The 22,744-nt window shown below is 40.2% G+C and overlaps 1 protein-coding gene across 1 annotated transcript in view; it reads right to left on the bottom strand.

Annotated features, from left to right (window-relative positions):
• Positions 1-22,744, bottom strand: part of tln2b (talin 2b) — a 101,038-nt gene that overhangs the window by 29,060 nt on the left and 49,234 nt on the right. Inside the window, exons 10-31 of the mRNA XM_015012634.2 lie at positions 21,910-22,065; positions 19,350-19,451; positions 19,162-19,238; positions 15,954-16,137; positions 15,627-15,740; positions 15,266-15,374; positions 14,132-14,340; positions 13,780-13,878; positions 12,792-12,959; positions 12,293-12,587; positions 10,372-10,538; positions 9,575-9,703; positions 5,610-5,723; positions 5,338-5,451; positions 5,099-5,233; positions 4,776-4,904; positions 4,159-4,261; positions 3,256-3,464; positions 2,724-2,843; positions 1,984-2,181; positions 1,355-1,494; positions 781-874 (exon numbers count right to left, since the gene is read on the bottom strand). Coding sequence (XP_014868120.2) covers positions 781-874; positions 1,355-1,494; positions 1,984-2,181; positions 2,724-2,843; positions 3,256-3,464; positions 4,159-4,261; positions 4,776-4,904; positions 5,099-5,233; positions 5,338-5,451; positions 5,610-5,723; positions 9,575-9,703; positions 10,372-10,538; positions 12,293-12,587; positions 12,792-12,959; positions 13,780-13,878; positions 14,132-14,340; positions 15,266-15,374; positions 15,627-15,740; positions 15,954-16,137; positions 19,162-19,238; positions 19,350-19,451; positions 21,910-22,065 — 3,165 coding nt within the window. The remainder of the gene's footprint in view (positions 1-780; positions 875-1,354; positions 1,495-1,983; positions 2,182-2,723; positions 2,844-3,255; positions 3,465-4,158; positions 4,262-4,775; positions 4,905-5,098; positions 5,234-5,337; positions 5,452-5,609; positions 5,724-9,574; positions 9,704-10,371; positions 10,539-12,292; positions 12,588-12,791; positions 12,960-13,779; positions 13,879-14,131; positions 14,341-15,265; positions 15,375-15,626; positions 15,741-15,953; positions 16,138-19,161; positions 19,239-19,349; positions 19,452-21,909; positions 22,066-22,744) is intronic.

The raw sequence follows: 22,744 nt of genomic DNA, 5'->3' as shown, positions 1-22,744 counted from the left end.
AAATATCTTAATGTCCTAAATTAAGAAAGGTTCATTGATTACAGTCACACATAAAGCAAAGTTACTTGAGAGAATACCTACCAAACATTTAAAAAATTCAGTAAAAATACAGAAATCATCAAATCTTCTCAAAATATCCTTTCATGATTAATCTGTCTTGTGAAAAGTTATATTTTCAGAACGTTAGATCAAAGTTTTTTTGTGCAAAAAAAAATGCTAGTTTTTATTAGCACCTTGTAACAATTAAGTAAACACAAACAAGAGCACTAACCCTAACCCTAATTAACCATGATCTGAGGCGTCCTCAGAATAACTCACACTAAATATTGTTGGAATCTTTGAGAACGGTAATCCAAAAATGTGCTATGAAAATAGTTTGCTTTATCTCTAATAAGCAGTGTAAATGTCTATTCCATTCAGCCTCATTGCATTTATTTGCAATGAGGTAAAAATTTCTTATATGTGAAAATAGGAGTATGCACTTTAGCCGACACAGGATTATAAAAGGATTCTATACTTATAAGACTTTGACGTAAAGTTTTAGAAGCTATGAGAAAAGAGCATGAGCAACTTAGTGATAGCATTCTGAGTGGCAGTAAAAATATTGTACTTGAGCTCAACAAAAATTCTCAGTGTGTATGAATTTTATCTTTCTATTCTCTGCTGTGAGCTTGGACACAAACATAAAATGTACATGAAATGTAAATGTATACATGTAAACACATCTGTTCCTCAAGCATGGTGACTGTGTGAAGTGAAGTGAATGTGGGGACCATCTACCTCCAACTCCCTCAAGGCGTTGTCGCACTCTCTTTGTCCCGCTGCTTGCTGGGTGCAGATCGTTATCAGCTGGTTAATGCTCTCCGTCACTGCCCTGAAACACACCAGAGGCCCCAAAACATCCGCTGTTAACTCTCACCTGTGAAAACTACACGCACATACACACAGCCTCACATATGCTTTAAGCTTTCCTACTCAAGCATTGCAGTGCTGGCCTCTCATTGTGATTGGATAACACGGTGCACAGGGGGCACAGAGATTGTCTTGAGTTTGTGTTCAGCCTTGCTGAGCACAGACAAGCTCCAGCCAAGGCTTCCATCCTCCTAATTAGACAGAGAGGAGTCAGTCAGGCCAAAAGCCCAATGGGACCAGCTGCTTGGCTTCTCTCCACTAAGGGGAGGATATGCACTCCCTTTAGCAAGACCAAACAGACATGTTGTAGGAGTGGCATACAGATGTGGCAGGAGGATGTTTTGTGTGTCCATCACAACCTACCCAATCAGGACCAGCTAGATACTCGGCGTCATGAGTGGACAATGGGATCAATTCTGCTTCACTCTGAATAATATCGTACCTTGCTGCTACAGCGAGAAGATTTTTCGCATTGGCAGCACCTGGATCCACAGAAAGAGACTTGGCGGCCAGCAGCAGCTTACTTGATGCCATTGAGATGTTCTTCAGATTACCGATGACTTGAATCTGGTCCTCTTTGCTCTGGATGACGCAAAGAATAATACATGTATTCTTATGATAGATGGAAAAAAAAAAAATACGGAAAACAATAACCGCATCTGCAGGTTAGAAAACTACTATCTTGGCAAGAATGTCAAATAAATGTAATGATGGCATCTCCTTAACTAAGCATTCTCTGTGCATAGCGGGCTCAAACTTGGGTGTCACGCTGTGTCAACTCCTATTGAACTCCGTCTTTACAAACTAATGAGTTAAATCACCAGAACAAGAGCACCACTAGATCCTATTAAATCTGAAAGTGCAGGCGCTGCTAGAGACCATCAGTGCTCCCAAGTTAATAAGGTGAAAATGTTCAATTAACCACTGTCTTAAGCAATATCTTAGCTAATAAGGTAATAAAAAGATACACGCCGTATTTAAGGCTTTCAGCACAACAACGTTCTAAGCGCTCCACTGAATAGTCATCTCGGTGGAATGTGGAGGAGGAAGTTGCGTGATTGTGAAACCTACTTGGGTGTGTCCTGCCATCTCAATGCCAGCGTCCAGGAACTCATCAAAGTCTTGGCTGAACTTCCCCGAGGCTGCGGCCAGCTGGCTGCTTGTTCCACGGGATGAGTGGACGACCTCGCCTGCTGAGTGGTTGAGTTCAGCTGCTGTGTGGTTCAAATCAGTTTGGGCCTCCTGGAAAGTCTTACTGCAGGGAGGGAGCTTCAAAGACAGGTCAGACTATTAGGATTTGCAGTACAAAAAAAAAAAAAAAAAAAAAAGCACTGACGTTTTAAAATACAGGTGCAGGCTGAATAGTCACACTTGTAATGGGAATTCAATTCGGAATTTGAAACTTGTGTATTGTGCAGTTTCATAGCATGCAGAGTGGTAAGCATTCGTTTCTGTTATTATTTGTGAATTATAGCTAATGATATGTTGTAACCATGTTATGACCAACACAATTACAGGGGAGAACGCTGAGTTGACCAACAATATACACAAATATATTATATACATATTTCACACCTTGTAAATATCCCCCCAAACTCGAGTCGACTTTGCTTCACAATCCTGCAGTTATCTCAGTTTTTTGTACGTCTTTTTCTACTACAGTTTTTTTTCCCTTACTCAACTTTCAGTTAATATGCTTCCAAGCTGTATCCCTTATTTATAATGATCCTTTGTGACTGGAATAAAAAAACAACTGAAGTAAAACAGCTTTTTAATAATATTCTAATATTCTAAGCTTGAGCAGGACTCACACAGTCCACCAGGAGCTTCTTGCTGGCTTCCCCGATGCTCCTGAGAGCCATATCGACGTCCTTCTGGCCTGGTAGGCAGTTCACGCAGTTATTCAGGGAGTGTGACACCGCTTTAGCTACCTGAACCACAGCACAACATCAGTGAATAGACTGCCATTACCCATTCTAATAATGTGATGCGCAATAAAGCCCAAGAGCAAAGCAGAGCTATACTGGGAGAGAAAAAAATCCCCCCAAACATCTGAAATGCAAATTGAGCTTAGAGCGCTGTCACTAATTTTTGCTGCTGTCACAGATTTATGCTAAACAATATGTTTATCTCCTGAAGGGTCTGTGGGAAATGAATGGTTTTATTCCCAAGGGAGGGATGTCAGGCAACAAAGGACTCAGCGGGGAGAAAATAGTAACGCTTAGAGGGGATGATTGTTATGGAAAACCAGACATATGGGGGAAGAGGACTGAGGAGAACAATGTAATCACTGGGGGGACATTGATGTCGCATCTGGGAATAAATAGTTGGGACCTGTGCTACCTGAGCCAGTCTCTGCTGACTCTCAGCATCTCCCGGATGAACCAGAGCCTGATGGGCCTCGTGGATCAGCATGGCCGAGCCTTCCATCACGTACTGAGCCGAGTCCAACATGGCCGCTGCGGCTTGAGGCTCCTTTGTGCTGGCCGCTACGCCTCTGGCAGCTTGGGCCAAAGTCCTCAAAGCCTGGGCTGTTTCTCGTGCAGCAACACCTGCAATAAAACAATAAAATAAAATAATTAAAGGAATCAACGCGCATGTTGATAAGACATAGCAAGGATAGTCAGTAGACTTGTCTTTCCTAAAACTGTTCTCAGCAGTCTTTATGTTAAGGAAAACTTATTTTCCCTACTGACTCCAATTGTTGCAACATCCTATAAATCAGCTGGGAGTAGAAACATACTGTGACCAAAACTACGATAGCGAAATGCCCTCACTGTCTAAATTAATGAGGTTGTGTAATAAATACGGCCTCCACATGGGAGGTGCTCTTAAATTATTACACATAGAGCTAAAACAGCAGCAAATTGCATCAAATTGCATTAACCAGCAGAGTGGAGCCATTTGCTGATGAAATGTTAAATCCAGTAAAAAAAAAAAAGAAAAGATTAATGAGCAGCGGGCAGCACCCTGAGCCACAGCATGAAGCAATGCCTGGAAGCGCTTGTTGTTGGAAAAGCTGTTCACTACACGTCTTTAACTCCACCTAGATTCAGGAAATCACATTTAACAGAAACAACAGCCAGACAGATTACAAAAGAAAAAAGAGTGCTGAAAACAATAAAAATAACCGTAACCCAGTTTAGCCTTTTATTTTTTGCTGTAGTTCGTCGGTTTGCTGGAGAAGAGTGGGAACGAATAGACGCGGTAAATGTGAGCATCTTGTATTTGCTCAGAAGAGGTTACCTGTGTAATGTTCATTGCCCTGAGCAGCACAGGTCAGCAGCTGGGCCATCGAGGAGCCCACCGCCTTTGATGTACTTCCCAAATCTTGAGCACACTTTTCCAGCTGCAAGAGCAACACAGCGAATCATTAGGTCCATCTGCTTATACATGACCAAAACACATATGTCAAAGATAAAATACTCATGCATTAGTGGAGGAAAATGAACGAGTAAACACTCTGACCAATAATGACAAAGTATTACCATGGTTTAGATAGAAACATATTTATGTGTTAGAATGACTAAGTCAATTGAGAATCTGAGTCAGTACTCACATACATTCTTGCTCATACATACTCTCAATTCAATTCGACTCATCTTGAGGAATTTTGCAAAGAATGGGGAAAACTTTCAGTCTCTAAATGTGCTAAACGTCTTAAATCTGTTTCTCAACAGAAAATTTGTGAAACAGTATAGCTGTAGTATCGTGATTTGGTACCCAGTTTGGCTCCTTATAGCGTTCTAGATATTACTAGATTAGTCCAACAAAATATACAGGAACATCCGTTTTGAGTCATTTTAATAAATTATTTCAGTAAGAAGAAATTAATTTTGTAATGTATCTCACTGTCTACTGACCGTTTCTCCTGGAAGAGGTTTTAACTGGCCATCAATCACAGACCTCTTTGCATCTTGGAGCTCACACTTTAGTGTCTGCACTGTCTTGAGCGCCGAGTCAATCTCCAAAGGGCCACAGGCTTCATGGGCCTTCAGATAACAGCCAGGCAAACAAAAAAATGTCATTCAAACTCAATTATGCAGAACAGACAGAATCATGTGCTATACGCCGCTGATATTACTAGATGAGATCAAAGGAGTGGAGTTTCATCAAAATACAAAAGCAAGCAAATATCCTGTGGCATTCAGATGAATCTTGTTATCGCCGACAGTGTTATGGATACCTTCTGCATGGCAGTCCTGAGCTCTGCCAGACAGGTTGCTAAATTCTTGGCACACTGGCCCAGTTGCATAGCAGCAGCCTGCTCAGCCACCGTTGGCACAGCTGACTTTGCCGACGCAACCATCTTGCTTCCAGGCTGACAGATAGTGACAGAAATATATATAAAAAAATCCATTATTTAGACGTAAATAAAAGCAAAGGCTAGAATGGTCATTGACGATTTAAAGGTCATGTGCTTACCTGCAAAAAGCTTTGGCTGGCCATGATGAGGGCGAGCTGAGGGCCAAGCTCCTCAGGCTGGGCCTGGCTGCTCCTCATTCCTTGCACCAACTGGGGAATACTGTCTGCTACTGCCTGGAATTAAAAATATCCCCTGTGCATTTTTATATGCTACACTAATGAGACGGCAAGAGAAAAATGTTGCAAAATCTAAGGAGGACTCTGAAAGTAAACCAGCAAAATACATACACCGCATAAAAAGAAGATGCATTAGAAAGACTGTATGACAGTACCTTACAGCTGTGTACAAGCTGCTGGTGTGAAGCTGTGTTTTTGTTGGAAGCGGCAGCATTTTGGGCAGCTGCTATGGTCTGAGTTGCAGCAGCCGCTGCCTGCTTAGCGGCAATCTGTTCGTAGTACAAAAAAAAACGAAACAATTTAGTCTACAGCAAAAAAAAAAAGATTTTGGCAAAGAGGAGCACTCATGTACGCTCCGTCTTGTGATATACAGCCGTGTTCTGGCACAGGCAATCAGCCAGAAACTCCTCTCTGTCTAATAAGACAGAGAGGAGTTTCAGCCAGAATGTTGTGAGAAAGGAAAAAAAGAGAAAAAAAAAATCCAACCCAGTCTTTATGACAGAACTGATCACCACCAGTCCTTCTTAATTTACCCCGTGTCTATTCATATACTGTTGTGGGCAACAAGTTTACATACACTCATCATCAATGTAAGCTTTTAATAATGGTTTAAAGCGTTTTTTTTTTTTTTCCTGGGCGAAAAACAAAAAAAAGTTCCTTTGAAAAGAGAGGAACTACGTTCTCATATATCTCAGATTCATAGAGAAATATTTTAATATAAACGCTAGGACTTATTATCTTAGACCAATAAATGACATTAAATATTAGCAATTAGAAATACCTTTCATCCAGTATTGAGTCATATTTCACATTAGAACGGGATTTGCCAGAAAGCCTGCACTCTCATTGTTTTATGAAGTCTACTTTTTTGTGTCCTGCAATCAGCTAGCTTCCATCCCTTTATATCAGGAACAAAAAAATTATAAATGCACACAATGTGTGTGTGTAGTCATCAAAACAGTGCTTGGTGACTGACTGATATTTGTTAGGTTAAAGTAAATATGATAAAAGCTGAAAAAAGACTGTTACTTTTTTAAAGTTGGTGATAAGAAAAAAAACAATAAATAAAAAAACACAAAAACTGTGTAAGAAGAGCCTCACACAAAGCCAGGTTTATTTATTTTAGTTTTCGTTTTGTTGTTGCTGTTTTTGAACAGCAGCTGTCGATTAAACTGAAAGTTGCAACCTTGACATGATTATGTGAGTCGTTTTACTGATAAATCGATCAGAAGCACTGTGAGAATGGTTGGACGCACCTCTCTGGGTGCAATGCGTGCTCACAACACAAGGGAAACAGAATTTCGCACAAGACGGTACTGGGCTCGGGCCGGCTAGTACTATCTCTGATGTAGGTACGGAAATCTGAGAACAGCCAGGCAGAGCAGCGCCTGATTTGCTAATGGAAAATAAATCTGTCCGGGCGGGGAGGACCGGGACCGTACCGGCAAGATCTGCAGCAATGAGTTTAATAATGAAGAAAGAGGATGACTTCCGAGTTCTTCATCTCTAACTCAAAACGAGAAAAAATTGGTTGAAAAACGGATACAACTGGATGTCCCAACAGCACAGTGAACCAAAAAGACACATCAAACTAGTTATGTAATAAACCAGTCTGTGATTAGGCATCTAGAATGGCCTCAGTAATTTTTCAATTATTGAAAAATTATAGATTTTGTATCCTGCCTGTGCCAGGAAAATATTTCAAATTAGCAATACCATATTTAAAAAGAACAGGAGTAAAAGGCTAATCTAGAATTAAACCAGAAGCTGGTAAAGCACTAAAAAAGAAGAGTATTTTTTTCTGCAGTTTGCTAAGAAACCTTTATTCTATCATTAGATGTGACAGAATGCACATATATATATATATATATATATATATATATATATATATATATATATATATATATATATATATATATATATATATATATATATGTGGTACATATATATATATATATATATATGTGGTATGTGGTACATCCCATGTAGGGGCTTGTCTTCCCATGATGGAGGAACCATCATGGGAAGACAAGCCCCTACATGGGATGTACCACCGACAAATAACTGAAGTTGCTGATATCAGGAAATCCTACCAATGGCTGGAGAAAGCTGGACTCAAGGACAGCACAGAGGCCCTCATCCTGGCCGCCCAGGAACAGGCACTAAACACCAGAGCAATAGAGGCTCAGATCTACCACACCAGACAAGACCCAAGGTGTAGGTTGTGCAAGGAGGCCTCTGAGACAGTCCAGCACATAACAGCAGGGTGCAAGATGCTGGCAGGGAAAGCGTACATGGAACGACATAACCAAGTGGCGGGCATAGTGTACAGGAACATCTGTGCAGAATATGGACTGGAAGCCCCGAGATCAAAGTGGGGAACACCCCCAAAGGTGGTGGAGAATGACCGAGCTAAGATCCTGTGGGACTTCCAGATCCAGACAGACAAGATGGTAATGGCGAACCAACCGGACATTGTGGTGGTGGATAAAGAACAGAGGAAAGCCGTTGTGGTGGATGTAGCAATACCAAGTGACCACAACATCAGGAAAAAGGAGCATGAGAAACTGGAGAAATACCAGGGCCTCAGAGAGGAACTGGAGAAGGCCTGGAAGGTGAAGACCACAGTGGTGCCTGTGGTCATCGGGGCCCTCGGGGCAGTCACCCCCAAACTGGAGCAGTGGCTCAAACAGATCCCAGGAACAACATCAGACATCTCAGTCCAGAAATGTGCAGTTCTAGGCACAGCCAAGATACTGCGCAGAACCCTCAAGCTCCCAGGCCTCTGGTAGAGGACCCGAGCTCAGAGGATGAAAAGAGACCACCCGCGGAGGGTGAGAAGGGAATTTTATATATATATATATATATATATATATATATATATATATATATATATATATATATATATATATGCATTCTGACCAGCATGACCAGCTTTTAAAAGATGGTTGGTCGAAAGAGAAAAATATTTTTGGGTGACTGAGGAGTCCACAACAATAACAAATAAAAATAAAATAAATAACCGATGTACAGAACACACTATGTCATAATAAAAAGAACATTAGAGTTACTTGAGGCAGCTTTGGTACAATGAATGGCTCCAGTAATGGGTGAAGGTTTGCTGGCTGAAATAAGATGGAAATAACACTTCAAGATAACAGTTGTGTGCTTAAATATTATTTTATCAGTCAAATCAAAGTAGTTTTTATTTGCATTCTGTCAAATTACAACAATGTGGAAAATATGTTAAATATGAATATGTTTCAAGAAGTACTCATCAAATGCACACACAAAAAAAAAAAAAACTATATTATTTGAACAGTTTGTTGATAAGCAGTTTTATCCAAACAATCTGGCACAACCGGCTGTTTGAGGGCATTCATGAACTTGATGCGGCCCGAAATTAAAATTAAAATTTGACACCACTGTCCTAAGTAATGATCATAGCACACTCAAATGTGCTGTTTATTTTCTTTTGCTTAGCATTCTATACATAATGCCGAAATTAGATAAAACTAAGGCTACAAGTGAGCATGTCTCCACACGCCACTGAGGCATTCATTTTGTCTTGGCAGTACACAACTGAGGGCTCCAGAGCTGCCTAAATGTTTCACAGATAATTGTTACAAGCGCACTCGGAGATTAATAATATTCTCCTCAACTAGCTTACATGCAGCTGTGATAGAGGTGACCATTAGCACCATTACTGTGGCCATCTGATGCAAGGAGTTAGGCTGAGATTCCTGTCTGATAGAAGGCTGATTCCAGCCCCTGGGTAATGAATAGTTTATGCGCCTGGGAAATTGAACATTGGAGGCTCCAGAGCAGAGGGGTGGTAGTCATTAGGGGGCAAACTGATACTGAGGGCTAAACACAGATCTTAATACAGATAGTTTTTTCAGTGCATTAATACGATTTACAGGTCACTGTGGCGATAAAAAGACATAACACAGACAAATAAAAAAAGAAAAAGTGACCTTCCTCTGAGTTTTATAACAAAGAGAGAGAGACAATATCACTGTGTCTTAACTACAAAGATGGATGATGAAGGTTTGATGGCTGAATTAAGCTGGAGCAACTTGAAAAGGGGGCGGAGAGGGGAATAACAGTTCTGACTCACCTCCAGCCGATTGACTAGTTTTTTCTTTATGGCGTTTTGAGCTGCGGCATTAGTGGCAACCCGTAACCCCTCGGCTGCCTCCCTTAATCTCTGCTGCTGGTCCTCATTCTCTGGGTACGCGGCTGCCCCCTGAGGGAAAGAAAAAAAAAAAAAAAAAAAAACGCCCCACAATTATGCATATTTCTGCAAATGCACAAATTATAGTGATGCGTGTCATCGATCCAGAAAACAATCTGAGCACCAGCAACTTTTGAATATTAAGTTTAACAACTCTGACTGCACTGCACATGTTGCATGATAAATGCAAAGAAACATTTAACTTCGCCTTCTTTCAGTTTCCAAGGAAACCGTCAGTGCAAGATCCCCACTTCCTCTTTGATAATGGCAGTGATGTGGTGATTAATGTGCCACAGATCAAAAACATCTTAACGAGCTACACGCTGCTCTTCTCTTGCATGGGTATTTCGCCCAGATAATATCCTTCTCGACGTCGCCAGAGGCTCATTAACAGACACTGATTCTACATACTTTCATATTGGATGTAAAATCAGACAGTAGCTATTAACATAAAGAAGTACAGAGACTTTCAGCAGTCATGTTTTCAAGTTAAGTTCTCTCGAAGCCACATTTCTGATGTTTCTTTTTATAACAATTTAAATAAAGAGTAGAAAAGCTAATAATAAAAATTGGGGTGGTAATAATAATAATAATAATAATAATAATAATAATAATAATAATAATAAGCTCATGTTAAATGTGTTATAATATGAGAAAACATTTAAGAACCAATCACTCACCTTTGCAGCCTCCACCATCCGAGCTGTGGCATCCGCCAGGAGTTTGGCTGCAGCAAGGAGTTTCTTGGAGTTGTCGACATCCACTTCCGCCTCTGCATCTGACCTCATGGCATTGACCAAGTCCGAGGTAGCTTGGGCCAGCACGCGAGCCTGACGCACCATCTCACCTGTTCAGACCAAAAGACAGCGTCTGCATCAGTACATAATCTGTTGGAATGAGGTGTTAACATGTAAAATCTTTTAGGATCTAATTAGGAAACAACAACAACAACAAAAAACGATTTTCTGTGACAAAGGAATTTTCAAGGACTTCAAGGATTCCCAAATGGATTCCCAGCAATGGATTATTATCGCAGCATCTTCCAACATGCGCTAATGCTAATGACATCTGTATAAATAAAAACAGTACCCTGCAGAAACATCCAAATAAGCAGATTCATGAGTCGCATTGAGATTTTTTTTTTTACTTGTTAAAATTAATTTCTAAAAAAATTTTCTTTTTTTAGATAATCGACCTGAACTTAGAGTAGCTCTTTCAAGCAAAATAAATGAGATTCCACTAGGGAATAAGCTGTGAACCACAAAATGCTAAGCCTTAGGTAACTTTAGGTTATAATTTAAAGGCTTAACCTAAATCCCATAGATATTAAAGAGAAAAGAAGATAATTATTTAGAATTATGTAAATCTAATTTGAACACAATGTCAAAACCTATGTTTTTTACAAACTTTGCAATGTCAACAAAATGAAGAATGTTGATGAAAGAGGGTCATGTCTACAGAATTAGATTGTTTGGTTGGTGAAATAGGAACATGAGATCAATTTTATTGTGCATTAATGGAGATTAGAACAGATTCTTGTCAAATGTGAGAAGCACAGAACTCTCACAAGCAAATGAGATTAGGGTCAAAATTAAACGAGGTAATTTTTTATATGTAAAAAACGAATAGTTGGTAAATATTGGTGAACATGTTCTAATTAGTTTAAATTGTTTTTTTTTTACATGTTTTGATGTGTATAAATTGACACTGTAAAATAATATTTCAAAATAATCAAAATAAAACAAATCTGAAATATATAAAAAGTTTGACCAAAAAAAAAAAAAACAAACATACGATTTATCCTTGTCATAAATGTGCATTTCATATCTCTAGTTTATTTTTAATAATTTACATCTAAAAATTTAATAATATTTTAAATGAAATTTTATTCTAGGTACAAAATGAGAAACCTCATTTTGCCTAACAGTTTTCACGTTCATATTACTTTCACCTTTTTTGTCCTCCCGTGGCAGAATGTTTCTAATCCATCATCTGCTCCTGCAGAAATATAAATCTGTGGGATCTACGTAACACCTCCCCACATGTCTGCTATTAAAAGTTGCATTTCCGAAACTCCCACCTCATGCTCTAAATAACTCACCCAGTAAACCGCTGCATAAGATGTCTAGCTGCTCTACAACCAACGTGTGAAATCGTATGGCATCAACCTGTCCTCTCAGCACTAAAATGCGTATCTCTTTTGTTTAGAGGGATTTTTAAAAGTTGATTTATTGGAGAAAAACGCTTGGCCTTTTCAAACGAATGCTCAAGTCATGTGTTTCCTGCTAAATGCCAAAGACTCCCAGTTTCTGATTGAAACCAGACTCAGAACTTTGTAGTGGTTTAGGATGACATGGCTACTACAAGCCCTCGGGAATTTTACTCACTTTAAAAATACTTCAGTCTCTTGACTCAAATCAAAACATACAACCTGAGCTTTGAACATCCACTGAGGTTGTTTTTTTTTTCAGGATCATTTGCAGACAACGCTTTTAGAGTCTCACAACGCAGTCAAAACACAGCAGAACAGGTTAACTCGAGCCAGGTGGACTGCTCTGCGAGAATCAGTTCATTTCCTTCAGCACGGCTGTTGCCACTCACCTGCATCGCCCATGGAAGTGAAAATATTTTCAGTCACGTTCATTATTGTGTCCGTGGCTTGGTCGTAGCGTCCGATGGGCTCCCCACAGCTGGCGTAGTGGCGGACGTGTTGGAGGAGGTCACTCAGGGCTTGGCTGACCACACCAGCTGCAGCTGCAACTTGCTTCAGCAGCTCGCCGTCGCTGCTGGCCGAGCGGCAAGCTTTGACGCAGGTCTCCACCGATCGGTCCACCAGCTTCCCGGCCTCGACAAGCTGCTCCTGACAAACCGGCGAGCTGATGGTGGGACTTACCACCTGCACCACACACAGAGGCTGGCAGCAGCTCAGACAAATCAAGACATCCAACATTGATTTTACAATGAAGCAGGAAGCTCCACTATCCAAGCACATTGTGGAAGCTGGCAAATTAAGCGTTTTTTATTTTGCATCAGATACAAATGATCCATCTGCAAGTCTGCAAAGTGAAAACATTTTTTTTTTTTTAATCTAAGCGTTTACCTTGGTGCATGCAACCAGTTGGGAGGTAGACAGGGCACACTGAGTGGCAGCTGCAATCACTCGGTTCTGCAGTATGGTGTCCTCGGCCACCTGGGCCACATTCTTGGCCTTCAGGACTAACATAGCAGCTGCATTGGCCACCGCTTTGGCCAGATTCATCAGGGTGTCCTGCAACATATTAATCAGTGTCCTTCACAGGAACAGAGCACAGCTGTGTGCATGTGACTGAAGGGAGCAGGAAAGTAAATGTTTGCAGTTCATTTTGTTCAACCGATATAATGTGACATGTGCATAAGTAATGTACGAGAAGCAGCAAGGCTCGACGCACTAAAGAAGAATGAGGCAAATTATCAGACTATCAAACTATAGTCTGTCAGTATTATTAAATAAAGGTGCACAGAGGAATTCAGGTTCAGCTGTATTGCAACTTGATGGACCTTGGCTTGTGATTGGCTGGATGACTTTTCCTGATCAAAGACAATACCATAGCTAAGCAGTAACAGTTTGATCTGACATCATCACTTAAAGTTAGTTAGTTTCTCTATCAGAAAGAGAAAACTGCAGATTTTAATTTAACAGAAACTTGCTGGCTTAAGATTTATGAGAATGTTTCATTTGTTTTGATATATATATATATATATATACACACACACACACACACACACACACACACCCACACACACACACACACACGTAAGGAGACATTTAAAGTGAGGAGCGTGTTGTAAGAACATGAATTTCTATGTCAAATAAACAAAGCAGCACCAGGGACAGGCTGAATACTATAGGGTTTAAACACTGTATAATCTTTCTACTTTAAAAGCACTCCATCTGATGCTTTGTTTTAAAGCGGCAGGCCAACAATAAAGCCTGAGGTAATTACATAAGAGCATATTGACATTTTTAAAGGGGGCCAGAGAATATGGGTGTGTGTGTCTTCCTGTTTGGCCGACACAGCCATGGAAACAGTGAGTGAGAGGCGTCCAACCTGGAACTTCTCATCAGTCTCGCCCTCCCCCATGTGACGGAGCAGATCCCCGCTGGCTTGTCCAATGCTTCCTGCTGCAGTCAGCACCGTCTGTCTCGGCTGCACGAGGGTGACATCAGCACATTCATTACACGCGGCTGGCCAGTTTCCACAGAAAACACTCCAGTGTGATCTAAAACAAGATCAAACATCCCTCTCTGGCAAAAAAAAAAAAAAGTAAAAACGCTTCCGACTTGCATCTTTCTCTGGGAAATTGTTAAAATTAGCAGATGAGCATTTTTGCGCATGTGTGAATTGTGTGGGATTGCAGCTGGGACTCTCAACCCAGCGCAGTAATCACTGGGTGCCTCACCTCGCCGGCAGCAGGCTCCACGGACCTGAGCAGATCTGACACTGCTCCTGCCAACATTCGGGCGGCACCCATGAGCTTGTGTCCGCCTCCCACTTCATCTTCCATCAGTGCTGCGAGAAGCTTCACGCCCTTGGACATTTCCGTGAGGTTGGAGGATATGGTCGTGATGGCGCACCCGACTGCCGTGTAGTCGGTCTCTGTCGGCTCACCTGCAGCGGAGAGACGGCCGTCAAATCAGCCAAAACTCAACCTGTGCCTTTGTTGTGCGTCTTAATTTACTGCTGCAGCACTGACTCAGTTGGCCACAGGGCAGCTCATGTGTCATTTGCTTTTACACACACATCAGTGTCATGATTAGAGCCTGTTTGAAATGGCTCAGTGGAGATAAGGGACTAATAAAGCAAGTGGCTGTGAAGAAGAAAAACTTTGAACGTGATAGTGAGGGGCGCTGAGGTGAAATCTAACAGATGGCAAGGTTAGATTAAAACTGGAAATTGGCGTTGTACCAAAGAACACGGGGCAGCTGAGAGAGATGAGCTTCAGAGCAGATGTATTAAGATGTATTCATTAGGAGAAACAGAATACCTATAGAGGAAACTAAACCATCACCCAGTCACTGATCAAAACGGACCAAGGAGATGTTACGGCCCTAGGCGTTATGAGTTTTGCTGCAGGTGTTTGTGTGTCTGCTCTTGCGCTCCTCCTCTGTGCAGGTGTGGCTGATATGTTAATTCAGAGCACAGAATACGTAGATCTGCCCATTTCCACCTTCGTCGTCCAATCTGCCTCCTGACGTGTGTGGAGCTCTGCTGCCAGGCCTCAGCCCCTCTCCTCAGCACTTCCATATGCACCCATACCACACATGCAACCATTTGGACTGTGCCACTGCTACTGAAATTCACATTCCATTGTAGTTTTTGTTATTAATAAATATTATTTTTCTGCACCTTAAGCACAGCACGGTCTCCCATTTTTTTTATGACCCTGAGCCAGTCGTAACAAGAAACATTCATTAATTCTTATCTTGAAAAATTCGCCCAGGTAGAAAAAGGTATACTGTGACCGTTCAAGAAAAAGTAAAAATAACCGAATGCAGCTCCTTTAAAGTGTTTAGTATGTTCCCAGGGAACTCACCTGCCGTGAGATTGACCACAGAAGCTGTTCCAGCAGTGATGGCATCAACCTGAGAATGGATTTCATGTTTTGATTCATCCACTTTGTTCTGAACCCAGACCCTGGATGCCTTTCGGAGGAGGAAAATAAGAGTCTTAGACATTCATCACAGCAGGAGATTTTTGATCACCCTGATTCAAGCCCAAGGCTAGCAAAGAAAATATCATGAATGTTTACAGTCTGCTCTAAAACCTAATTATTCTTTAAAAAATGGGCATAAAGTAAGAGAAGTGAAAATAAAGATCCGCTCTGCATTTACATACTGCATTTATCTATCCCGATGTACACTATGAAACCGAGAAATGAATATGGTGTAACTCACCAAGTCGTGGCCCAGTGGAGGCAGATTATCTACTTGTCCCAGGTCGGCCTGCGCCTGCTGAACAGCCTTCATGCTGCTGTTAATGGTTCCCATTAGAGCCTGCTGGGCTAGACTCTGATAGCAGACACACAACACACACACAACGTATTTTGTGGAATGAAATCAGGGCTTTCTGTGCATCTTCCAGTAAAGAGTCGCTGAATCATTGTCCTAAACAGTCAAATCACATTAAACCTGGAAAAAAAAAATGTTTGCATCTTCCAAATGATGTTTTGTCTCTTCAGGACTTAAAGAACAAAGGATGTGAAGGTGTGTTATCCGACTCACCAGTGGAGGCATGTGTCCTCTGTGCATCTGTCCTGTGGTGATTTGTTGCTGAGCAGAAGGCATTGTACCCACACTGTAGTTATCAGGGCCACCAATGGAGCCAGAGCGTATAATGCCAGGAAGGGCCACTGACCCATGTTCCACACGACCAACCCTATTGTACTGCTGTTGCAAAATTGTGGACCTAAAAATAAATTTAGGAAAAAAAAATAGGTTAGTGACATAATTTTTCAGTGTAAAGTTGATTTAAAAGGTAGACACAGGCAGAAGTTATAAGTGGAAACAAAAGTAGCAATTATCCATTGTTGGTGTTTTTTTTTTTCTTTTTTTCTTTTTTTTAAAAATCTTTGGTCCAAACTGTTGTTGTCATAATGTTTGGGATTTTGGTTTTGTGTTTTCGCTTTGTATTATGATTTATCAACCTTTTTTTCACGTTTACCTCATTCCTAAGTTTTATGATCCCTTATGCTTTTGTTCTGTAACTTAGCATTTCTTGTGTTTATATTCTGGTCCCCTTCCTTTTGTATTATGTTTGCCTGAGTGAAATTGTTTATTTTGACCTGCTCTGCGTCCTCCATGCATCTGAGTCCTGCTCTTCACCATTTCATGATCATTTTAGCTAAATAATCAACATCTCTTGGGGGATACACTATGGACCACAACAATGTAGTTCATATAGCTAAAGAAAAAAAGAAAGGAGTAGAACATTTTGAAATCACAATGTTGCTTCCACCACCATCATCTTTCAAATAATGGTAAGTGTATACAGGGTAATGTTAGTTTCCCTTGTCCGATAATGTTTTGCATACAAGTCAAGATGTTCTGTCTTGGTTTCAACCAAACAGAGCGCCTTCATCCACAAGTTTGCTGTGTCATTTTCATGGCTGGTGCTAAACTGCAACTGACTTTTTTTTTTTTCTTTGAACAAAGACTTTGATTCGCCAAAAGGCGGGGGTGAGGGTCTCATTTTTTGAGGTGAAATGGGGCCTGAAACTGGTGTACTTCACTTTCCACACAAAGGCTGTGATATATAGAAAACAAACTTGGCAGGAGAATTTGTGGTCCCCCATTGCAAACTCTGACCTGCTGCATCCATCACCCAGAATTGGCACTGCTAGAAGATTTTGCAATAGGGAGAGTCAGGAAGGAAATCCAAACTATTCGGGCGTTATGTATCGATGCACTCTGCCGCTATATCCTGCAGGGGATAAAGGCTTCCCTCTCAGCTGCTGGCTCCTAACGCCCTTTCCAAGCTCCTAGAGTGCAAAGGAGGTGCGCTACCGCTCACAAATTTTATTTGTCACGCCGCTGCTGTGAATACCAAATATGAGATTTTTCCAATTCTCCACTTCACTCACATAGATTTCTCCCATGTGAAATTGTGTTTTCTTCCTCTTTTAACTGACCTGTCAACCGTGTCAGTTGTTTATTTTCATTTTTTTTTTCCTTTCTTACAATGCTGTTTGCTCACTGTTTTCTAACAAACCCTCACAGGACAGGTGACTTCTAAAGACAATTAGTTGCACTACATTTTATTAATGGGAATCAAAATAAGACGGGTTAGAAACAAATACACCACCACTTGGATCCTTTTTTCCCCCCTTCCACTTCACAATAATAAAATATTTTGTGTTTGTCCGTTACATAAAAATCCCAATGAAATACATTAAATATTGCAGTTATGTAGGATGTGGAGAAATGTAAAGGGAAATAAATACTTAAGCAGTCAATGATGTTCAATCAAATGAATATGCTCATGTTTTTGACAATAACGTCCCAGAGATTGATTTAGACCAGGAGACATACAAAATGATAATTAGTGCACAACAATGGTCACGCACCAACAATCATTCTCACAATGAGCAGGCCTCGACAGAGAGAGTACCGCAGAAAAACGGGTTTTCATGTCCAACTCGGCAGATGCTCCCAACTCCATTGGTTAATTACAGCTTGTTTCGAAATGCATCAATTATGTTTTTGCAATGGAAACCTCAACATGAGTCAGCTGGCACACGCACATGGGGAAATATGACAGCATATTTTATCAGAGAGTAGTTTCTGCGGGAGCCATGTGAATTTCCACTGATAATACATTTTTCAATCTCCACTTCGCATTCACACTCCAGTTATGCAGGAGACCATATAGCCAAATGTAGAGATAGATTGTCTCATGACTGCAGTGAAGCTTTTTCCTGCCTCCTCTCTACGCCATCCTTGTGCGTCTGACCCCGAAATCAATCTTACTAAACATGGATGTCTTCATTGTTTATGCTTCTATGCCTCCCGACAGGAGGAGAGAAAGACTGCAGGGAGATGAGACTTCTCACAATATAGATAAGACCAAGATGTATATTCATTCCATTACTCAAAAAAAAATGTGGCACCATTTAGCAACTTTTTTTTTTTTTTTTTAAACCAGCTAGGAACACAAAATGATTTTACAGAGATGTGAATATTTGTCACTCAATGTTCACGCTTGGAAAAAAAGCGCATCCTAAATAAATAACGTTTGTCACAACAATCCATATATATGTAGCATCCTAATTTTCTCCTCAGGTAGAAGAGACTGAACGATGAAAGAAAAGGTGAGCGGGAAAAAAAAAATTACAAACTCAAATGTATTTTTCTATTCTACTTTTTCCATAGAGTGTAGGAGTTCTGAAAGTAAAATGAGAAGAGACAGAGCCTAAATACAGAACAAAACATGCTTTTATTTCAGTGGCTCCACTACGGTTAGGATCATACTCTTGGTTATGCAAAACACCCAGATGAGATGAGCTTTATAAATCACTGTTGCCATAACTGTTTATTAGACTTATTAACGCTATTTATCTACTTAACAATTTGTGGCTGGGGTTAATGCAAGTGGACCAGAAGCTAAAAGTGGGAATGACTGCTCTAATAAACTAAGATTAATAACATTATTTATCTTTTATTTCTTAACTTACAAATGATACAGCTTATTTTGTCCATTACGTAATACTTAAATGGTCTTAATATGACAGACTTCCTACTAACAAACTGAAACAACACATTTCATAGAACCATCTTGAAATCCACAGGGCTGTGTTTGTGTTTCAGTCTGACTTATCTCTCTTTCTATAAATATAAATACACAGGCAATTAAGCAGTAAGATACACCACAATGCAGTATGCTTGTAAATAAGAATGGTCAGCATCTACAGGGATTAGTACAACCAGTACTTACTTCTTCGGGGAAACGGATTCCTCCAGCATTGTGGATTCCTCGTCTCCCTCAAGGCCAAATCGGTCCTTACTCTGCTTCTGCATTGGGAAGACAGAACAACAAGCACCGTTGATTGTCTGAAGAGACTCCTTGAATGCACAGTAACATTGCAGTAATTTAAATAAGGCTTCCTTTTTTCATGCTCTTACCTTTTTAAGAATGATGTCGATGTATCCTGCAATAAGCTGGGATATCTGTTCGCCTTCTGTTGTCTGGACAGAGTAGTAACTTTCCTGATATTCTCCAAAATCCTGTTTAAAACAAGAGAAACAGTGTTTTTTTATGCCACAGTATACTGTCATCTGTCTTAATGCAAAATAATTTAGCTTCAACTGGAGGAAGGAAGTGTGCAAATGTGTTCAGATTAAAAAAATGCATCACCGAGGGTTAGGGTCTGAATAAATTTGCCAGTACTTTCATCATTTCTGACTCTCAAGGAAAAAGACTGGCTTCTGTAGAGCATCCTATTTCTCCAAAGAGTTGATTTCATGTGAGATGTAGTGAATCCGAGAAGTTCTTACTTCAAAGCATGCAGTAGAAACACAAGAGTTAGTATTTTTATTTTAAATGAATGCTGGCAAACATACCTTAGGAGTTCTTTTTTGTTGTTGTTTTTTAAATTTGCCTTTTCTATTAATCTTTCAATGAACTAAGCCCATCCAGCAGCGGAAGAAAACAGCTATAAGGTTTAAAAGAAAACCGGTTTTTAGATATATAATATATCTAAATTCTACTCATTCTCCCCCTTTACCTCCATTGTTAACTCTAGAATAATAGCTGTCCAGCATTGCGAAAATATTACATTTTAATATATCTTTTAGAATATAGCACAATACCACTATGTGTTTGAATGTATGCATAAAACAGAGAGAATGAGAAATAGAGAAGTACATTTCTAATGGGAGTGTTAATATAGAGTTCACTTCAGGCATCGGTAATCATTCAATTAATTTAACAAATCTAGATGACCTTATAAATGTGTGTAAAAAATAGATTATGTATTGAACACACATGAAGTTTATTCAATACAAAAAAAGTTGTTACCGACACCTTCAGTTGAGATTTTGGGTATGCGCTGCTCAAGTGGGATTTTGACCTACTCTTCGACACAAACTATTTTCAAATCACGAAGGTTCTGGGATCCTCTTCTAAGAAGTCTGATCTTCAAATCTTTCTGTACATTTTCAATTACATTCAAGTTCAGTGACTAATGGAGCTAGCAGTCTATTTTCTTTCTCAGAAGCCATTATAAAGTTTCCATGGATTGTTGTTTGAGATAAATGTTCTGCTGAAAAATCGACCCTCGTTGAATCTTTTCAGATTCCAATAAAGAATTATGTGAAACCTTACACTTAGTCTGTCTTTACCATATCTTGACAAAACAGCCCCCCTGATCATGAGGTTCTCATCTCCACACTGCACTGTTGGCATTGTATTTTATGGCTGATGTGCCGTTTTATTCCGCGTCCAAAAATGGCGCCGCAATGACATCTGAAGAGTTAAATGTTACTTCTCCCAGTCACTCAGTGAATTGTCTAAATGTTATTCAAACGCACTTTAACACGCTTTTCCTTTTGCAGTGGAGTGTTGTGCAATGAGTAGGCATAGAGACCACTGCAACTGAGAGGAACAGTTACTGTTTACATGTAAAAAACTGTGCCTTCTGATGCCGTTGGTTCTTGGATAAGGTTCCTGATAATTCTGCTTGAAGCACTCAGAGGTTTAAACGATATTAAGATTGTATCCCTTTGCATCAGATTTTTTTTGTGTGTTTTAGAGTAGGCATCCTTCCCCTGTTTGCAGCCTGTATGGTTGCACCTATTGGCCACTGTAGTCATTCCATCATTGTCTGTCATCCAATTGACTTTCTCTAACTGAACGCTACATTTAGGGCAGTACAGAGAAGTCACCCCACCCTGATGTCGTCAGGTTGTGATAATGAAAGAGTGTTGAACATGAGAATAGTGTTTTAAACAAGTATACCACCGACTGCTGGCAGATGCCTAAATCAACATTACCAATATGCACCAAGATGGGGAAGTTTATATTTAGCTTAACAGGATAAATGTGCTAAGCTGGCAAAATGAGAACATTTTCTTTTTAAACTGCATTATTTTGACATTTATTGATTTGCTTCTAAATAACCATGTCATCATAATAGTTTCATAGTCATAATTATTGGATTTGGACATAATTTAGCAATTGCAGTGCTTAAAGTTATTGTAGCTCAATCACTTGATAATTAAGACTGTTTCTACATTCTTGGTTTGACTGATGTATGTCTGCAAAAAGGTCAGAATTATGAGTGTTTTTAATGCTACACTCACCCTAATATGTTTCTTGAGCAATACTTTGGTAATGAGAAACCTTTTCAAAGGCCATTACATAGGACTAAAGCAGCTGACATAATTAGCACTGGGGAAGGAATGCCTTTTCTTTGTGAGCATTTTTTTATATGTTCTGCACTTATTCCCTGTATCTTTTCCACTTTCTTTCACATAACTCCCAATCAAATTTGCCTGATTGTGTTTGCTCACCTAGATTGCATAGGTTGTTACAGACATGCGATGGAAATTCTACACCAACATGCTATTTTAAGCATATTTACAGAGAAAAGCATTGGTGTTTCTTTTTTTATTTCCCCGCTGTTTAAGATTAGGAGCTGTCTGAAAATAGTGCCGAGGACTTGCACAGTCAGTCCCACCGTACCAAGGTAAAACTCTTCGGGGAGGCTGCCCATCTCTTGACTGTTGTCAGGGGCCATTCCTGTACCACATCCTTCGTCTTCTCATCCACTCGCATCACTGACTCTTTGGTTATCCCCAGCAGCCTTGGGACCAGCTTATTTTTACCCTTCATCTTTTCCTGTCAAAAAGGAAAACATCAGTCAAAAAAAAAAAAAATAGAAAAAAAAAAAAAACTCACAGCTAGACACCTACACAGATGATTCATGCAAGGTAAAAATGCAACAATACTGGTGCCATTCAGCTGCTGCTGCTGTAATACAGATGTTGGATCCGTGGCTCTAAGCTTCAAATGGTTGAAGTGGGGAAGGGGAGCTGCAAAGTGACCCGAACTGCTCTGGCTTGTTTAACTGATGCTTTATTGAACAGGGTCTCCAAAGGTTTAAGTCACTGTCAGCACAGCAGCGTGGAGCCTCCACCGGCTCTGCTGCCCACTGAAAATCTATCACAGCTCACTTCAAACACCGAGCGTAAACTTAGCTGCCCTTCAGAGGTGGAGAAGATGAAAAAATTAGCAGTGTGGTGGAGATCCAAAGGTCATATTTATTTATATATATGCTGTATATATATATATAGAAAGAGGGAAACATTCGTTTCACTTTATCACAGGGTCAGAACTTTAGACAATAGCACAAACCCAGAACACGTCTTGTTTGGAGGGCCCTTAAACTCAAGGGCAGATAACATTATACTAGTGTTCTTTCCGTATTTATGCGAGCGTTGATTGTTTCAGGTTCCATTATTTAAACATCATAATTTTCAAGGCTTCATTCAAACAGTTCCTTTCTAATTTAAAGTGG

The sequence above is a fragment of the Poecilia mexicana genome, unplaced genomic scaffold (assembly GCF_051168715.1).
Source record: "Poecilia mexicana isolate PSO_F unplaced genomic scaffold, ASM5116871v1 scaffold_6, whole genome shotgun sequence".
In the NCBI taxonomy this organism is placed as follows: Eukaryota; Metazoa; Chordata; class Actinopteri; order Cyprinodontiformes; family Poeciliidae; genus Poecilia; species Poecilia mexicana.
This window is presented reverse-complemented; position numbering and strand designations above follow the sequence as displayed.